The sequence below is a fragment of the Moschus berezovskii genome, chromosome 19 (assembly GCF_049115385.1).
Source record: "Moschus berezovskii isolate FMDL1 chromosome 19, NW_MosBer_1.0, whole genome shotgun sequence".
Taxonomy (NCBI): Eukaryota; Metazoa; Chordata; class Mammalia; order Artiodactyla; family Moschidae; genus Moschus; species Moschus berezovskii.
In genome coordinates this window covers 65,462,975-65,481,653 of record NC_142478.1, presented here as the reverse complement: position 1 = coordinate 65,481,653, position 18,679 = coordinate 65,462,975, and the positions used below count along the sequence as shown (strand labels likewise).

The 18,679-nt window shown below is 37.3% G+C and overlaps 1 protein-coding gene across 4 annotated transcripts in view; it reads right to left on the bottom strand.

The window, feature by feature from the left end:
* TMEM116 (transmembrane protein 116) overlaps positions 1-18,679 on the bottom strand; it is a 98,479-nt gene that overhangs the window by 62,751 nt on the left and 17,049 nt on the right. For 3 of the 4 annotated variants that reach the window (XM_055405453.2, XM_055405451.2, XM_055405449.2), the window contains exons 4-10: positions 18,387-18,518; positions 7,122-7,226; positions 5,035-5,084; positions 3,851-3,934; positions 3,370-3,508; positions 719-863; positions 52-125 (exon numbers count right to left, since the gene is read on the bottom strand). In XM_055405453.2, coding sequence (XP_055261428.1) covers positions 52-125; positions 719-863; positions 3,370-3,508; positions 3,851-3,934; positions 5,035-5,084; positions 7,122-7,226; positions 18,387-18,518 — 729 coding nt within the window. The remainder of the gene's footprint in view (positions 1-51; positions 126-718; positions 864-3,369; positions 3,509-3,850; positions 3,935-5,034; positions 5,085-7,121; positions 7,227-18,386; positions 18,519-18,679) is intronic. The other variant, XM_055405454.2, reaches the window with a different exon arrangement.

Sequence of the window (18,679 nt, the reverse complement as noted above, 5' to 3'; positions counted from 1 at the left end):
GATAACAAAGTGTAAGAACAGACATGCTGGATGTTTTTTTGAAGATGTTACCTGGAGAACATAGAGGGCCATATGAAGTTTGGTGTCCTGTAGTTTTGTCAGCTTTATGATCATCAGAATGACAGCTGTGAAAACACGAAGCACAGATCTTATTGCCAATTCTGGGTACCTGAGCATTTTTTCTGTATAAACACTTAAGCACTGTGAGAATTATAGGCATAATGAAAACTAGCAGTGAAATAAACCAGTTATATTAACCACTGGCTTCAGGTCTCCTCCAATAGCAGGTCTCCACTGCTATTTCTCAGTGATTAAACTTTGCAGATTATTAAGAGTAGTAATGGAAGCAAGACATACTATAGGAAAGACGTAAGTTACAATTTTTAACATGTTTATCAAGCCTTTTCATAAACATTATCCAATCTGATTCTCACATTATAACTCTGTGTAGTAGGAAGGGCAGGTGTTAATATCTCTGAGTTTTGTCATGACATTTCCTTTCATAATATTTCATGTCTAATTATCTCAATTTCTAAAAACATAAGAAGGAAAAGAAGTTAAGGAGGTTGAGAAAAACTGGAAATATGAGTGGGACCAAAGTAAATTTTATATGCTGGATAGGAATTTGTAGTCCTACTTCTTGGTCAAACTACTTTGCTTGATTACAGTCTAACAATTACCCTTTTCACTGCTCAGATCTTTCAGTTAAGATACCCACCTGGGCTCCAGCAGCAAAAGAAGGCCACTGGGTAGAAGCGTACTCGCTGCTCCATGATGTGAATCACTGCCCACTGTTCACTCCCCAGAAAGCCAGTCGATTTCAGAAACTTCTTGTAAAGTGTCTGGGCTTGAATGAGTAAGACCTAAACATGGGTTAGAGCAGTGAGCAGTCTGCCTAACGCTTACTAAAAGTTCCCTGTCTAGTCTGTCATTTTGGAGAGAGCCTTCTCTTAGGAACAGACAGCAGGAAAGACCATTCTCTTATCTTTATTGTCTTTACTATCTGAGATCAGGTTTTTCTTTTTTTCTTTTTTTTTTTTGAGAAAAAATTCTCCAGAGTGATCTTTTGCTTGGCCAGGGAAATGGACAAATGTTAGTCAAACTTGTGGTTATCATGTTCAATATGTAAAATTTACATCAACCCTGAAACTCCAATACTTTGGCCACCTCATGCGACGAGTTGACTCACTGGAAAAGAGTCTGATGCTAGGAAGGATTGGGGGTGGGAGGAGACAGGGACGACAGAGAATGAGATGGCTGGATGGCATCACCAACTCGATGGACATGAGTTTGGGTGAACTCCAGGAGTTGGTGATGGACAGGGAGGCCTGGCAGGCTGTGATTCATGGGGTCACAAAGAGTCGGACACGACTGAGCGACTGAACTGAACTGAACTGAAGGCTTTTAATTTTCTCAGTAAGGTTACTTGCAATATGCATGGGAAGTTAAAACTAAGATATAACCAGATTCTCTTGTAAAACATTTTCTTAGAGGTTGTGTTAGACAGTGTTCTAGCTTAATACCTTTTAAATAAATACTTTAGCACTTGGCAGAGCTTAATATTCTCAGCTCCCAACAAAAAAAGTTTTTGGAAGTTTCTTACTATCTTTAGATGGAAAACAGATTGTCTTTCCCTTCCAATTCGGAGCAATTTGAATACGCTTTAGTTAACGAAATAAATATAAATCAGTTAAATATCTTTTCTGTGGGGGAGTAAATTAGGTAATAAACCTGAGCTTCCCTGGTGGCTCTGTGGTAAAGAATCTGCCCACCAATGCAGGAAACATGGGTTCTATCCCTGGGTTGGGAAGATCTCCCTGGAGAAGGAAATAGCAACCCACTCCAGTATTCTTGCCTGGGAAATCCCATGGACAAAGGAGCCTGGGTAGGGCTACAGTCCATAGAATTGCGAAAGAGCTGGACACAACTTTAGTGACAAAAACAAGTAAAACAACAACAAAAAATGTGACCAAATCTAAAAATTTTTCAAATAATCCAGATCTACTCTCTAAGTTAATAACCCAGTTCCTTAAGTTCAGTCATATATTTTTCTTTACCCACAGACCCAGGAATCAAAAGGAGGCAGAAACTTGATTTGAAATTATTTATGTCTAGCAGAAATCAGTTCACCATCTGCCGATTAAAAAAGAATCAGCATGCCAGTTCTGAATGCCCACTGAAGTCTGGGTTATTCTGAAGGAGCAAACAGGAATCCCCAGGGTCCCATGTTTTGGGAGACCTGTCTCTCTTGTCAATCAGTTCTAAGTGAAAACCATAAGGCCATTTTAACATAAAGTAGTCACTGTGCTTTCTTTACAAAGTTGCTGATTTGATCAAAGCTAACTCCATAACTTACTTTTGAATTACCTAAGAAAATACTCCACAATTGCATTTCATTCACACATGCTAGGTATGCTAGCAAAAAGAAAAAATTTGTGGGATAAAGTTGGTCTACAAGCATAATTTGTAATCCCTGAACTAGCATGCAAAGAGGAGAAAATGATACTGAAAAGTAGATTTGGCAAATAAAAAGGCATATTTCCTTGCTTACTGATTTTATCCTAGGCAGTTATATATAAATAATATATTGTCCCACAGATGACTATTTAATTGTCCATCATTCTGATGATATCAAAGGAGTATTTAGTAACTGTATGAACCACTAGGTACTTTAAACTCAGTTAGATATAGGATAAGTGCAAATTTATATTCAATAAAGAACCAAGAAAAGAAAACTCTAATTATTTGGAAAATTAAATCAAAGAATATGTTCTGTGCTCCAGAAAATCATACTATATAAAGAATATACTTGACACATACTATCTTTCTGGCCTGGTCCTTCATGAGGACCCACAGGAACACATACTAGTTCTAGAGTGAGCATGCTGCTGCTGCTAAGTCACTTCAGTCGTGTCCGACTCTGTGCGACTCCATAGACGGAAGCCCACCAGGCTCCCCTGTCCCTGGGATTCTCCAGGCAAAAACACTGGAGTGGGTTGCCATTTCCTTCTCCAATGTGTGAAAGTGAAGTCGCTCAGTCGTGTCTAACCCTTAGCGACCCCACGGACTACAGCCCACCAGGCTCCTCCATCCATGGGATTTTCCAGGCAAGAGTACTGGAGTGGCTTGCCATTGCCTTCTCTGTTCTCATCTAATGAATGTAGGCTCTTTTCCCCACTCATCATTTGACCTTGGGAAGTACAAAAGACTGAGGAAGTAATTAAATTATCAATATGTACCAGTCACTTGCTTGGTTCTAGGACTATAAGAAATGCCTCTGTACCACATCTTTCCCAGGCCCAGAAATATTGCACCACCTCACCCCACCCCATCCCGCTTTCCATAAAGGCAGATAGGGAAGTACAGTACCACAATGGTAAAGAAGCTGAGTACAAAGCTGGCCAGGAAAATGAGGAGCCCATAAAAATAAAGTGTGTTACAAACTGATGTGTTGGCAGAAGGCAGGAGCTCAGCCATGGCTGGTGGTGGTGAGTACATCAGGATACACCTAGGAAGAGAATCAATGGTCAGGAGTGTTGCTACAGGTGTAAGACCAGAGAGATAGCCCTTTGGTGCAACAAAAGTTAATGAGTATGTAATTTTACTTATCATCTAGCTAAGCCTTGTCCATAATACCTTGTTCCTTCTCACTGAAACATTCTCATCTAGTCATTTTATGTCATATTTCTACTTAATGTATTTTTAGCCTTGATTATAGCCCCTATCCATAGCCCATTTAAAATACAAGCACCTTGGCCAGCATGGATGTACAAAGTCTTCTTCCATCTTTATTTATAGAAAAGAATAGGTGTAGTCTACCATGAAAATGATAGGTTTGGTCTTTACTTACCTGTGGCTCTGGCTGAAGTTGTGGAAACATTCACTGACATTGCCCAAACAGAATACAGGCACCATCAACAGTAGAGGTATCAGACTGGGAGGAAAAAAAAAATTATCACCCGAATATTCAGACTTTTTTATGCCTTTTTCCCTGTGCAAAATATTCTCCTATCTTTTCAATACCATTACCCTACCCACTCTCCATGAAAACATACACATTTAATTTCTTCAAGAAAAATACTTCAAAAACTTTAAGTATACTTTCTTTTCAAGTTCCTGGTGAAATGAAGCATGAAATGCATTTTATATCTAGGTTAATAAAACCTAACAGATTTTCACAGAGAGTCTCTGGGAGCTGTGGGATTCCCAGGTGGGAAAGTAGTAAAGAATCCACCTGCTAAAGCAGGAGACATAAGAGATGTGAGTTCAGTTTCTGGGTTAGGAAGTTTCCCTGAGCAGAAAATGGCAACCCACTCCAGTATTCTTGCTTGGAAAATTCTATGGACAGAGGAGCCTAGCAGGCTACAGTCCATGGTATCATAGAGTAGGACATGACTGAGTGACTAAGCATGCACTATGGGAGTTGCATGATCAGATTAAAAACCCAAGTGGGTCAAAATGAAATGAAAAATCTGTCAAGGAGCTATGTGATCTGTCCATTCCTTGAGAATTTTTCCAAAACACAGCCTTAAGCAAACAGTTATTTATCCAACTTAATATATGCAGATTCCTATAACTGGAAAAGATCCAGGAGTAAAAGATAACGTCTAAAATCAACTCAATGTGACCATCACTTTAGGTGAGATCCAGATCCTTTCTGAGTTTAGTAAAAGAGTCTCATCCAATGTTATAAAGGTGAATAAGTTCTTGAACATCATCTATTACAGCTTTCATGATATATGAAAAGGAATTAGAAGTCAAAAGACTTAAAGGAAAAATATTCACTCAAGGTCACATACAGTTAACAGCAGAACTGGGGCTAAAACCCAATCTGTAATTTCAAATTGCTTGCCTATTTTACCTGGGAAAATGAAATCAGTGATTACACATTTGTTGTTTCCTACTCAGTAAAGCTATGTGAGGACCAAGGAGTGACAGAATGAATGGAAATAAGAGCTCTGTCCTTTTAATTGTTCCCATCTGGACACAAGAATAATGAGTCTACACCATGCTAGAAAGGAAAAAAAATCTTACCTGGACAAAATGATCGCTATTTGACCAATTCGACAGGTATAATCTATAACCTATGAAAATAATAAATGTGAGTAATGTCTTAGGATATTGCCAATCATATTATAATAATACCAGGCCATCACTTATATTTGATAGTACAAAAATTCCCAATAGCAGGTTTGCTTCAGTTAAGCAATATTTGATAAAAAAGTAAATGAAATGAATAGTTCCTTAGCACTGAAGATAAAGAGAATTTTATCTGTATTATTGTATATTAAAAAAGACACCAGTAGCCACAAAGAGGGCCTGCAGGAAGTAGCTTAATATAAGATTTGGATACCACAACAAATTCTCTTAAGAAGAAAGGCAAATATGAAATTACACAGTAAATCTTCATCTTCTAATAACTCCTCAATCCTCTTTTAGATTAAAGGAGGTGTAAACTGTTCAGACCTTATAGGTAGAGTAAAAGTCTATGCATAAGATGACCAGCAGAAACCATTAACAGCCCAGGGTTAGTATGGGACAGAATCAAAAAAGGCACCTTGAATATAAGATCTATCTAGAAGATAGGAACCCATGTTCCCTGCATTGGAAGGTGGATTTTCAACCACTGGACCATGAGGGAAGTCCCCCAGCACTTCATTTTTATGATGAAAAATTGAGGCCCAAGAAAGGAAGATGACGTGCCCAAGGTCATATAGGAGATAAATGACAGAAATAGGTTTAGAGGACAGATCTCCTAATTTACTTTCAAATGCTCTTTTCACAATGTCATAATACCACTTAATCATTCAACAAAGATTTGCTGCGTTTCATCATGTGCATGACAGGATACCACTTTCATTTGTTCTAAAACTGTAGCCTTTGGAAAAAATATGCTGGGAGGTTTTCTAGATTCATTTATTCCATGGTGCTCTTGAACAAAAATTCTCCTTCAAAATGCCACAACAGAATGGACACGGCATAAATAAGACGACTAGAATACTGAGTAAGATAAAATACACACAAAGACAGTTAAAGAAATGAACATGGCTAACAACATAAAAATGTATTCTGCTAAATCACCTAGTGATTTACTTAAAGAATCAAAAATAAGGAACTAAGAGTACTATACAAGGGAATACTATTTAGCAATAGAAAGGAATGAATTACCTATATACAATGAATGAACTTCAAAAGCATTATGCCAAATAAAATAAACCAGACACCAAAATATTTTGTATAATATATAAAATATCTATATGAAATGTCCAGAAAATGAAAATCTATAGAGACAGAAAGTGTATTAGCGATTGCCTAGGGCAGGGTGAGCCAAATACGACTTAGTGACTGAACAACAAGGGCAGGGCAGGGTATGGAAAACAAACTAACAGTAAATGTGCATGAAGGATTTTACTGGAGTAAAGAAAATATTCTGAAACTGATTTATGATAATTTTACAACCTGGTAAGTTTACTTTTAAAACCACTGAATTGTACACATGAAATAGGTGAATTATGTGATATATGTGAGATATGTATACACAGAAAAGGATCCAGGTATATTATTTATCAAGTGTTCTCTTCTCTTTCTGCAATGCTAGACAGTGTCCAAAACTCTTTGAATCAAAGAAGGAACAGGTTGTTTCCTGGATCCATCTTGTTTTCTAATCACCACGCATTTATTCCTCTGCCCTTCTGCAAACCAATATGTGTTACCCACACATACCAACAAAATACTTCAGAGCAAAACACTCTGCCTTTCCAATACCCACAACCCAAATCCCATGTTAACTAGCTGGGCATTTTCCTACCTGCTTGCCAAGATCTTCTTCTTTAACAACAATGATGGATTGGCATAGAGCTACGAAGGATTTCCCTTACTGAAAGGAACCAGGCAGGAATGGTAATACTGTAAATAATGCTTCCTATAATCAAATCCTGGTGGTGGTGGTGGCGGCAACAGAGTAGAGAAATCATGTCAACAGATGGAGACTCCACGAGTTTTCTCTTTTATTAACTCCCATGAATTCACCTAGTCAGTGCTAAGTGCTAAACTATTTGTCAAAGACATGTGGATTTGTTTCAGCATACTATTCTTAACTATCAGCTCTGAATAAAACTCACCAGTGAAAATGTCCTCTGTGCACTCTGGCTAGGTATCATCCTCAGTTCTTTGTACAGATACCAGATGTAATTGATGGTGTAGAAAAATGAGGAGATGTACAATACCTAGATGAAAATCAAAACAACTGATAGTAACTGTCCCACTATGGCTTCTTTTAATTTATTTCATTATTTTCTACTGTAAGAATCCTACCTACTGGTCTATTAGTAACTTACCATCTAGTATCCCTATCATGCAAAACTGGGCCAAGTCTGAGAATTCAACCCAGGCTTACCTAAAATATGTCCCAGAGTCCTTATTTTATCCTTTTGACTGTTCAGAGGAACCACAACATTATCCACCTCCTCTCACTCAACTGTTCTATTTTTATGAGGATATCACAGAATCTTTTTCTATTTCATTTTTTAATTGAGAAGGACATCAGAAGGGTACAAATGAACTTTTTTACAAAACAGAAGTAAAATCACAGATGTAGAAAATAAACTTAAGTTTACTAGGGGATAAGGGGTGGGGGAGGGGTAAATTGTGAGATTGGGATTGACATATACAGACTGCTGCTGCTGCTAAGTCACTTCAGTTGTGTCCGACTCTGTGTGACCCCATAGACGGAAGCCCACCAGGCTCCCCCTTCCCTGGGATTCTCCAGGCAAGAACACTGGAGTGGGTTGCCATTTCCTTCTCCGATGTGTGAAAGTGGAAAGTGAAAAGTGAAAGTGAAGTCGCTCAGTCGTGTCCAACCCTTAGCGACCCCACGGACTGCAGCCTACCAGGCTCCTCCATCCATGGGATTTTCTAGGCAAGAGTACTACTATAATTAAAATACTTAACTAGTAAGGACCTACTATATAGCACAGGGAACTCTACTCAATACTCTGTAATGGCCTATATGGGAAATGAATCTAAAAAAAGAGCGGGTATTTGTTTATGTATAACATTCACTTTGCTGTATACCTGAAACTAACACAATATTGTAAAAAAGGACATAAGAATTTCTATTTCTAATAATGAAAGCCTAGGCTAACTGAACCAAACTTTCCATTCAAAAGAACTAAACATGAATATTTTTTTAATCTTTAAAAATATCAAAGAGCTGACAAGATTGCAACAAACCAGCAGGACAAAAATCTAAGAGAAGGAACTTTTGCTTCCATCTTTGATGAAATACAAGGAATAGAATTTGCACCTCAGCCTTAAAAAACTAAAACCTGGACAAAATACATGAAAAACCCTGTTTTCAAACATCAGATAACAATCAGTACAGAACAGTAATCCCTGAAAAAAGAAAAATAAACAAGTTGAACCCAGCTAACCAGCTGGGCAAAGTGAGTGTTGTGAAGGGGAATCCAAAAGAAATAAGCTGTCTGTGAGTTGAGACAGATTTCACTGTTCAAGGAGGCCAAGGCAGCTGAAATGTGTGAAGCAAATTATCAGAGAAGAGGCAGATACATAGAGACCTAGCTCTCTGGAGGTTTGCAGAGGTACCTTCAAGTCTTTGGTTAAGTATTAATCTATACACATGGGAGAGAAAACCATGAAGAACAGAGAAAGAAGCTCCAGAAAGGAGTATGCAGAACAATCTTCAAAAAGAAAATCCCTAAGGGAATAGTTTGTGTCTCCATCAGCCAGTGTGGAAAGACTTTCTAATCCATAGGCTGAAAGGCAGTATTGTAGAATAATAATATAAAATCGTAAGAAGAGTACTGCCCTACTAATCAAACCAAATTAGCTGTACATGAAATACTGCCCTAACTAAGCTTAAAAGCAAACCTTCAAAAAAACAAAGGATCACACAAACTCAGAGTTAACTACATTGAAGACAAAATTCCTGAATTTAAAGGGTATTTATATGTATATATAAAACTTAATACTCAACAATATAAAATCTATAATATCTGGTGTGTATTAAAATATTGTAAGTCATGTAGATAAGCAGGAAATTATGGGCATTATCAAGAGAAAAATTAATCAATAGCAATGGACCCAGAAACAACATAGATTATAAAACTTAGGGGAAAAAAGTTAAAGGAACTACTGTAAATATACTCAGTATGTCCAAGAAGGTAGAGGAAAGCATTAGCACAGCATTGAGAAATGAAAGATATAAAAAAGATCCAAGTTGAAAGTCTAGAGATGAAAAATATATGGAATTTAAAATATGAAAAATTAGAAATTGCAAAAAATTATTAAACTTGAAGGCACAGAAATGGAAACTAAAATGAGACACCTAGAGATAAAAGACTTTGAAAAAAAGGAACAAAACTTCAGTGACCTATGTAACAATACAAGCAGGCTAATAATCCCTAATATGGGATTGAAATTCCAGCAGGAGTAGAGAAGAAGGGAGGGAAAAAAAATATATTTGAGGGAATAATAACCAAAAATTTTCCAAATTTGATGAAAATACAAACCACCATGTCCAAGAAACTTAATAAAACCAAACATAAGAAACATGAAGAAACCATCAGTCAGTTCAGTCGCTCAGTCGTGTCCGACTCTCCGCGACCCCATGAATCACAGCACGCCAGGCCTCCCTGTCCATCACCAACTCCCGGAGTACACTCATACTCATGTCCACAGAGTCGGTGATGCCATCCAGCCATCTCATTCTCCGTCGTCCCCTTCTCCTCCCGCCCCCAACCTTTCCCAGCATCAGAGTCTTTTCCAGTGAGTCAACTCGTCTCATGAGGTGGCCAAAGTATTGCAGTTTCAGCTTTAGCATCAGTCCCTCCAATGAACATCCAGGATTGATCTCCTTTAGAATGGACTGGTTGGATCTCCTTGCAGTATAAGGGACTCTCAAGAGTCTTCTCCAACACCACAGTTCAAAAGCATCGATTCTTCGGCGATCAGCTTTCTTCACAGTCCAACTCTCACATCCATACATGACCACGGGAAAAACCATTGCCTTGACTAGACGGACCTTGGTCGGCAAAGTAATGTCTCTGCTTTTTAATATACTATCAAGGTTGGTCATAACTTTCCTGCCAAGGAGCAAGCGTCTTTTAATTTCATGGCTGCAATCAGCATCTGCAGTGATTTTGGAGCCCAAAAAAACAAAGTCTGACACTGTTTCCATTGTTTTTCCATCTATTTCCCATGAAGTGATGGGACCAGATGCCATGATCTTTGTTTTCTGAATGTTGAGCTTCAAGCCAACCTTTTCACTCTCCTCTTTCACTTTCATCAAGAGGCTTTTGAGTTCCTCTTCACTTTCTGCCATAAGGGTAGTGTCATCTGCATATCTAAGGTTATTGATATTTCTCCCAGCAATCTTGATTCCAGCTTGTGCTTCTTCCAGCCCAGCGTTCCTCATGATGTACTCTGCATATAAGTTAAATAAGAAAGGTGACAATATACAACCTTGACGTACACCTTTTCCTATTTGGAACCAGTCTGTTGTTCCATGACCGGTTCTAACTGTTGCTTCCTGACCTGCATACAGGTTTCTCAAGAGGCAGGTCAGGTGGTCTGGGATTCCCATCTCTTTCAGAATGTTCCACAGTTTATTGTGATCCACACGGTCAAAGGCTTTGGCATAGTCAATGAAGCAGAAATAGATGTTTTTCTGGAACTCTCTTGCTTTCTCCATGATCCAGCGGATGTTGGCAATTTGATCTCTGGTGCCTCTGCCTTTTCTAAAACCTGCTTGAACATCTGGGAGTTCACGGTTTACATACTGCTGAAGCCTGGCTTGGAGAATTTTGAGCATGAAGAAACCATACCAAGGTACAAAATAATCATGAAATTAGATGTCAAAATCCTCAACAAAATATTAACAAACCAAATTCAATAATACTTAAGAAGGAACATACACCATGATCAAGTGGAATTTATCCCAGAATGCAAGAATGGTTCAATATCCACAAATCAGTCAATGTGGTATACCATATTAACAAACAGGAAAATAAAAATCATGATGATCCCAATAGATGCAGAAAAAGCTTCTGACAACATCCATTTATGAAAAAAACTCTCCACAAATTGGGTATAGAGGGAACATACCTCAATATAATAAAGGTCATGGATGACAAAACCACAGCTAATATCATACTCAACAGTGAAAAGTGGTCCTTGAAGATCAGGAAGAAGACAAGGGTGCCCATTCTCACCACTTCTATTCAATAGTAATAGAAGTCTTAGCTACAACAATCAGATAAGAAAAAGAAAAGCCTTCCAAGTTAGAAGAAAAGAAGTAAAATGGTCACTATCTGTAGATGACATGATACTACACATACAGAACCTTAAAATCTCTACCAAAAAACTACTAGAGCTCATCAATGAATTCAATAAAGTTGCAAGACACAAGACTGATATACAGAAATCTATTGCTTTTCTGTATGTTAATAAAGAACTATCAGAAAGAGAAAGCGAAAAAACCAATTCCATTTAAAATAGCATAAAAAAAAATAAACTTAACTAAAGAGGTGAAAGACATATTCTGAAAACTATAGAATGGTGACAAAGGAAATTTTAGATGATACAAAGAAATGGGAAGATACACCGTGTTTATGGATTGGAAGAATATTGTTAAAATGTCCATAGTATCCAAAGCAATCTACAGACTCAATTCAACAATCTCTATCAAAATACCTAGGAGTACTAGAACAAATAATCCTAAAATTTATATGGAACCACAGAAGACCCGGAATAGCCAAAGAAAGCTTGAGAAAAAAGAACAAAGCTGGAAGTATCACATTCCCTGACTTCAGACTACAGTACAAAGGTAAGTAAACAAAACAGTATGGTATTGTCATAAAAAGAGTCACACAGATCAATGGGACAAAACAATGAGCCCAGAAATTAACCACACACTTATGGTGAATTAATCTATCAAAAGAGGCAAAAATAAACAATATGAAAAGATACTCATCAATAAGTGTTCCTGGGAAAACTGGACAGCTATGTCTAAAAGGATGAAATTCAAACATTTTATCACACCATATAGTGTTTCCCTTGGTGGCTCAGCAGTAAAGAATCAGCCTGCCATGCAGCAGATGCAGGTTTGATCCCTGAGTCAGGAAGATCTGTGGAAAAGGAAATGGCAACCCACTCCAGTATTTCTGCCTCAGCAATCCCATGGACAAAAGGAGCCTAGTGTGCTACAGTCCAAGCGGCCGCAAAAAACTGGACACAACTTAGCAACCAAACAACAACTATGATCACACCATATACAAAAATAAACTCAAAATGGATCAAAGACCTAACTGTAGGACAGGAAACCATAAAACTCTTAGAAGAAAACATAGGCAGAATACTCTGACACAGAAATATTTTTTAGGATGTCTCCTCATGCAAAGGAAACAAAAGCAAAATAAACAAATGAGATCTAATTAAACTTAAAAGCTTTCGCACAGCAAAGCAAACCACTAAGCAAAAGAAAAGACAAACTACAGAACAGGTGAAAATATTTGCAAATGATATATCCAATATGGAGCTAATGTATGAATAGCTCATACAACTCAATATCAAAAAGCCAAAAAACCAAATTTTTAAATGGGCAGAAGAACTGAATAGACATTTTTCCAAAGAAGACATACAGATGGCCAACAGGCACACACAAAAATGTTCAAAGTTGCTAATTATGAGGATAATGCAAATAAAAAACACAATGAGATATTATCTCACATCTGGCAGAATGGATAGCACCAAAATGACAACCAATAACAAATGTTGGTGAGGATGTAGGAACAGGTGGGAATTTAAACTGGTTCAGCCACTATGAAAAACAGTATGGAGGTTCCTGAAAAAAATATAATTACCGTATGATCCAGCAATTCTACTCCTGAGCATATATAGCCAGAGAAAAAGAAAACAGTAATTTGAAAAGACAATTTCAAACTCCAATATTCATAGCAGCATTATTTATATAACCAAGATATGGAAGAAACTTAACTGTTCATCAACAAATGAAGAGATACAAAATATGTGGTGTATAAATAAATAAATACACACACACACTAGAATATTACTCAGCCGTAAGAAAGAATGAAAATTTGCCATTTACAACTACATAGATGGATTGGGAAAGTATAATGTTTAGTGAAATAATCAGAGAAAGATAAATACTATATGTTACTGCCTATATATGGAATCTAAAAAATAAAACGAATAAATATAACAAAAGAGAAGCAAACTCACAAATAGACCTAATAAACAACTGGTTGTGCTAAGTTGCTTCAGTCCTGTGTGACTCTTTGGGACCCTATGGATTGTAACCATTTGTTTATATTCTTGCTGGAAAATTAACAAGTGGTTAATACTTTGATCACCTTATGCAACGAGTTGACTCACTGTAAAAGACTCTGATGCTGGGAAAGGTTGGGGGCGGGAGGAGAAGGGGACGACAGAGAATGAGATGGCTGGATGGCATCACCGACTCTGTGGAAATGAGTTTGAGTGAACTCCGGGAGTTGGTGATGGACAGGGAGGCCTGGCGTGCTGTGATTCACGGGGTCGCGGAGAGTAGGACATGACTGAGCGACTGAACTGAACTGAACTGAACCAGTGGAAAAAAATGGATGAGGGAGGGGCAAAAAACAGGTAGGGGATGAACAAGTACAAGCTACTATGTATAAAGTAAACAAGATACAAAAATATATTATACAGCACAGAGAATACAGCCTATATTTTATAACTTTATTATTTTTTATTTTTTTTATTTTTTAAATTATGAAAATATGATAACACATTTTACAGAAGACTTGGAAAATACAGAAAAAGGTTACATATAGTTCCACTATATTTTACAATTTTTTTTTAAGTAGAGACCCTTTGCGACCCCATGAACTGTACTGTCCATGGGATTCTCCAGGAAAGAATACTGGAGTGGGTTGCCATTTCCTTCTCCTTTTATAACTTTAAACAGAGTATAATCTATTAAAAAGTGAATCACTATGTTGTACATCTGAAACTAATAAAATATCATACATCAATTATATCTTAATTTAAAAAAAAAGAAATTCTGACACATGCTACAACATGGATACACCTTGAAGACATTAAGCTTGGTGAAACAAGCTAACACAAAAGGTCAAATACTGTATTATTCTACTGATATGAGGTACCCAGTGCTTCCCAGGTGGTGTTAGTGGTAAAGAATCCACCTACCAATGCAGGAGACAAAAGAGACGTGGGTTCAATCCCTGGGTTGGGAAGATCCCCTAGAAGAGGGCATGGCAACCCACTCCAGTATTCTTGCCTGGAGAATCCCCATGGACAGAGGAGCCTTCTGGGCTACAGTCCACAGGGTCGCAAAGAGTCAGACAAGAAGCAACTTAGTACACACATGAGGTACCTAGAGTAGTCAAATTCATAGGTGGTTATCAGAGGCTGGAAGGTACAAGAAATGGAGAGGTATTATTTAAAGGATACAGAATTTCAGTCTGGGATAATAAAAATATCTGGAGGTGAATAGTGGTAATAGTTGCACAACAATGTGAATGTATGCTGCTGAACTGTATACTTAAAAGTGGCTAAAATACTAAACTTTTTTATGTATTTTTACCAAAACCTAAAATTTTTTAATGGTTAAATGGAAAATTCTATGTTAAATGTGTTTTACCACAATTTCAAAAACTACAACTAATTCATTAAATACATAAGCTACTGTATTTAAGCCCTCTATAGCCCATCCCTTCCACTGATTACAAACAAAAACTGTCTGGTAAAAATATAAAAATCAACTACTTGAGGACTGTGAAAAGTAAACAAAAGTAAGTGGATTACAGAAGGGAGTCAAATGTGAAGAAGTGAACTGCACAGAAATAAGTTTCCCAAACTTTTTCTCACAGTTTTGCCTCAAATGTATACCCCAATCACGATGCTGTTTAATGTAGGCACCTAAAACTCTAATAGAAAATAATCCTTTAGGCTATAGAAACCGGAGAAGGGCTCGCATCAGGTAGGAAGGTATGGAAAAGTATGGGGAGAATCCCAGAAATGATAAGAGTCAGAAATGAGGATGCTCTGATTCTGTGTGTGATTCCATATGTTTCAGCCTAATCCCTACACCATGCATGAGCACAGCAGTCCCAAAACAGCATAGCCAAGGCTTAGAGACATAGACTGAGATCTGAACCACTGCCTAAAGATGATGAGATGATAATTACATTCTATATATAAAGAAAAGAAAAATGTCACTGATTCTCATGGGAGAAGATAATGATCAAACATCAACTCAGAAATGAGCCAGATGTTGGAAACATCCAACCAGTATTTTTATTTTTTTCTGGTGTGTGTAGCAGAGTTTTATTAAAGTGTAAAGGGATAGAGAAAGCTTCTGACATAGACATCAGAAGGGGACATAAACAGTGCCCCCTTGTCAGTCTTTAGCAAAGCATTACATACTGATTACCAAGCATTTTGACATAGTTGTTAGTTTTTAGCAAAGCATTCTATGCTGGTTAGCAAGCATTTTGAGATAGAACTGGCACAAAGTCAGAATTGGCACAATTTTCCAGAGTCATCTCTGGACATAAAACAATTGACATGAATCTTGAAGACAGGCAGATTTCCAAGCAAATACAGAGTTTCATTAATATAGCTTATTAAGAAAAACATTTTCATGAGTAAGATGTATTGGTTTGCTGAGCCATTAGCAGCTCAAGGCTTGAGAAAAACGAGTTCAGGAGGAACCAAGTGTCTTCATGGAGCCTCCTTTAATCCTATGTAAAAGAAAGAAAGTGAAGTTGCTCAGTTGTGTCCAACTCTGTGACCCCACGGACTGTAGTCTACCAGGCTCCTCCATCCATGGGATTTTCCAGGCAAGAATACTGGAATGGGTTGCCATTTCCTTCTCCCCAACCAGTATTTTTAAAAGCAACTATTTACAATAGTTGGGAAAAAATACTTGAAATAATTTTAGGGGGTGACAGAAATAGGAATATTTATTAATCTGATTGCAGTGATGATTTCATACATATATAAAAAATGTACACTTTAAATATATGCAGTTGTTGAATACATAGCTCAATAAAGTTCAAAAAATAAAGTAACATTAATCACATCTGTGCCAAACACAAGGTAATTGTTATTAGTGACAGTTTCATAGATTTAGGAGACTGAGTTTGGAAAGATGAAGTACTTGCCTAAGGTCACAAAGTTAATCAGGTCCAGGATTCCAATGCAGATTTTTTTTTTCTAGTAAGATAATGCTCAAAAGCCTTCAAGCTAGGCTTCAACAGTACATGAACTGAGAACTTCCAGATGTACAAGCTGGATTTACAAAAGGCAGAGGAGCCAAAGATCAAGTTGCCAATATCCACTGGATCACAGAAAAAGCAAGAGAATTCCAGAAAAACTTCTCCTTCATGGACTACAGTAAAGCCTTTGACTGTGTGGATCACAACAAACTGTGGAAAATTCTTAAAGAGAATTTTACCAGACCACCATACCTGCCTTCTGAGAAACCTGTATATAGGTCAAGAAACAACAGTTAGAACCGGACATGGAACAATGGACTGGTTCAAAATTAAGAAAGGAGTACATCAAAGGTTGTATATGGTCACCCTGCTTACTTAATTTATATACAGAGAACATCATGTGAAATGCCAGACTGCATAAAGCACAAGCTAGAATCAAGATTGCCAGGAGAAATATTAGTAACCTCAGAAAAACAGATGATACCACCCTTATGGTAGAAAGTGAAGAGGAACTAAAGAATCTCTTGATGAAGGTGAAAGAGGAAAGTGAAAAAGCTGGCTTAAAACTTAACACTCAAAAAACTAAGATACGGCATCCGATTCCATTACTTCATGGCAAATAGATGGGGAAAAAAATAGCAACAGTGACAGACTTTATTTTCTTGTGCCCCAAAATCACTGTGGACTGTGACTGCGGTCATGAAATTAAAAGACACTTGCTCCTTAGAAGGAAAGCTATGACAAACCTAGATAGCATATTAAAAAACAGAGACACTACTTTGCCAACAAAGGTCCATATAGTCAAAGGTATGGTTTTTCCAGTAGTCACGTACAGATGTGAGTTGGACCCTAAAGAAGGATGAGAACCGAAGAATTGATGCTTTCAAACTGTGTGCTGAATGAAGAATCATCTTGACAGTCCCTCGGACTGCAAGGAGATCAATCCAGTCAATCCTAAAGGAAATCAACCCTGAACTTGCACTGAAGGACTGATGCTGAAGCTCCAATATTTGGCCACCTGAAGTGAAGAACTGACTCACTGGAAAAGACCCTGATGCTGGGAAAGATTGAAAGCAGGAGAAAAAGGGGACAACAGAAGATGAGATGGTTGGATGGCATCACTGACTCAACGGACATGAGTTTGAGCAAGCTCCGGGAGTTGGTGACGAACAGGGAAGCCAGGTGTGCTGCAGTGGTTGCCAACAGCTGGACACAACTGAGCAACTGAACTGAACTGAATGAAGGACAGGGAAGCCTGAAGGGCTGCAGTCCATGGGGTCGCAAAGAGTCAGACACAACTGAAATGACTGAAAGATTATAATATTATAATAATATTATAATAATTGTTTATTATTACCTGAGAAAATACAGCCTTAAGCCTATTTATGAGGTTATAAGCAGGACTGAATAAAGTATGTCTCTAAGATACTCAAATTCATACGAGATAGGTAACATATTAGTACCTGGAGTTCATATCACTAATTACATATCAGTATTTTCCTACTAAATTAAAACAAATCTCCCCTCTAGCAACAACTCCCAGAGGAAGTAATCAGCAGTGAGTATAGACTGCACATTAACCTCTACTTTTTTCACATCCCAAGTCTCAGAAATATTATATACTGATAGTACTAGATAGGTTAATCCACTGATAAAATCTATGAAAGATATATAACTTACATATAATCATATGTAGTATTTCTAAAAGTCAATGTTTATTATATTAATAAAAAATGCAATAATCTCAAAAGATGTTGAAATATACTCCATTACATGAAAATATGGTCACAGTATGTTGAATAATAAGAGCAGATTATAAAGAGTATTAACATATTATATTTGCTCTAAAATACATTTATCTATAGAGAAGATTGAAAATACATAATATACATAAAATATTAAAGAGTAATTATACCTGGGTGATTTAATTACCTTTTTGCTTCTCCATAATTTCCAAATTTTCTATAGTAAGTAGTTTCTTAATGTGGAAAAACAGTAAAAGCTATTATTTCAAAGTTTAACAAGAAATAAAAGGGTCCCACTTTCCAGGATGGGTTATCTTCACTTACTTAGATCAGAGTGTGCCTTTCATACAAGATGTTGTCACAATCTAGTAGCACTCACCTGTCCAACTACTTGCAGGTTATAGCAGACAATGTCCTTATTGGCTGTTGAAGTACCATAGAGAACTGCCTCAGTGAGCCAGTATATCCCCAAGAGGAGGTCAGAGAAGCTCAGGTAAAAGAGTGGTCTTCTCTGTCAAAGCAAGAAAATTCATACTTTCAAAAATGATGCAGCCAAAAGAATGTAACAATCAATTAGGTTTAACCTTTCTAATATAAAACTGGGCATAATTTCTCTGGGGCCACAACTACAGGCTAACTGTAGGGAATCTAAATGAACAATCCAGGTAGGAA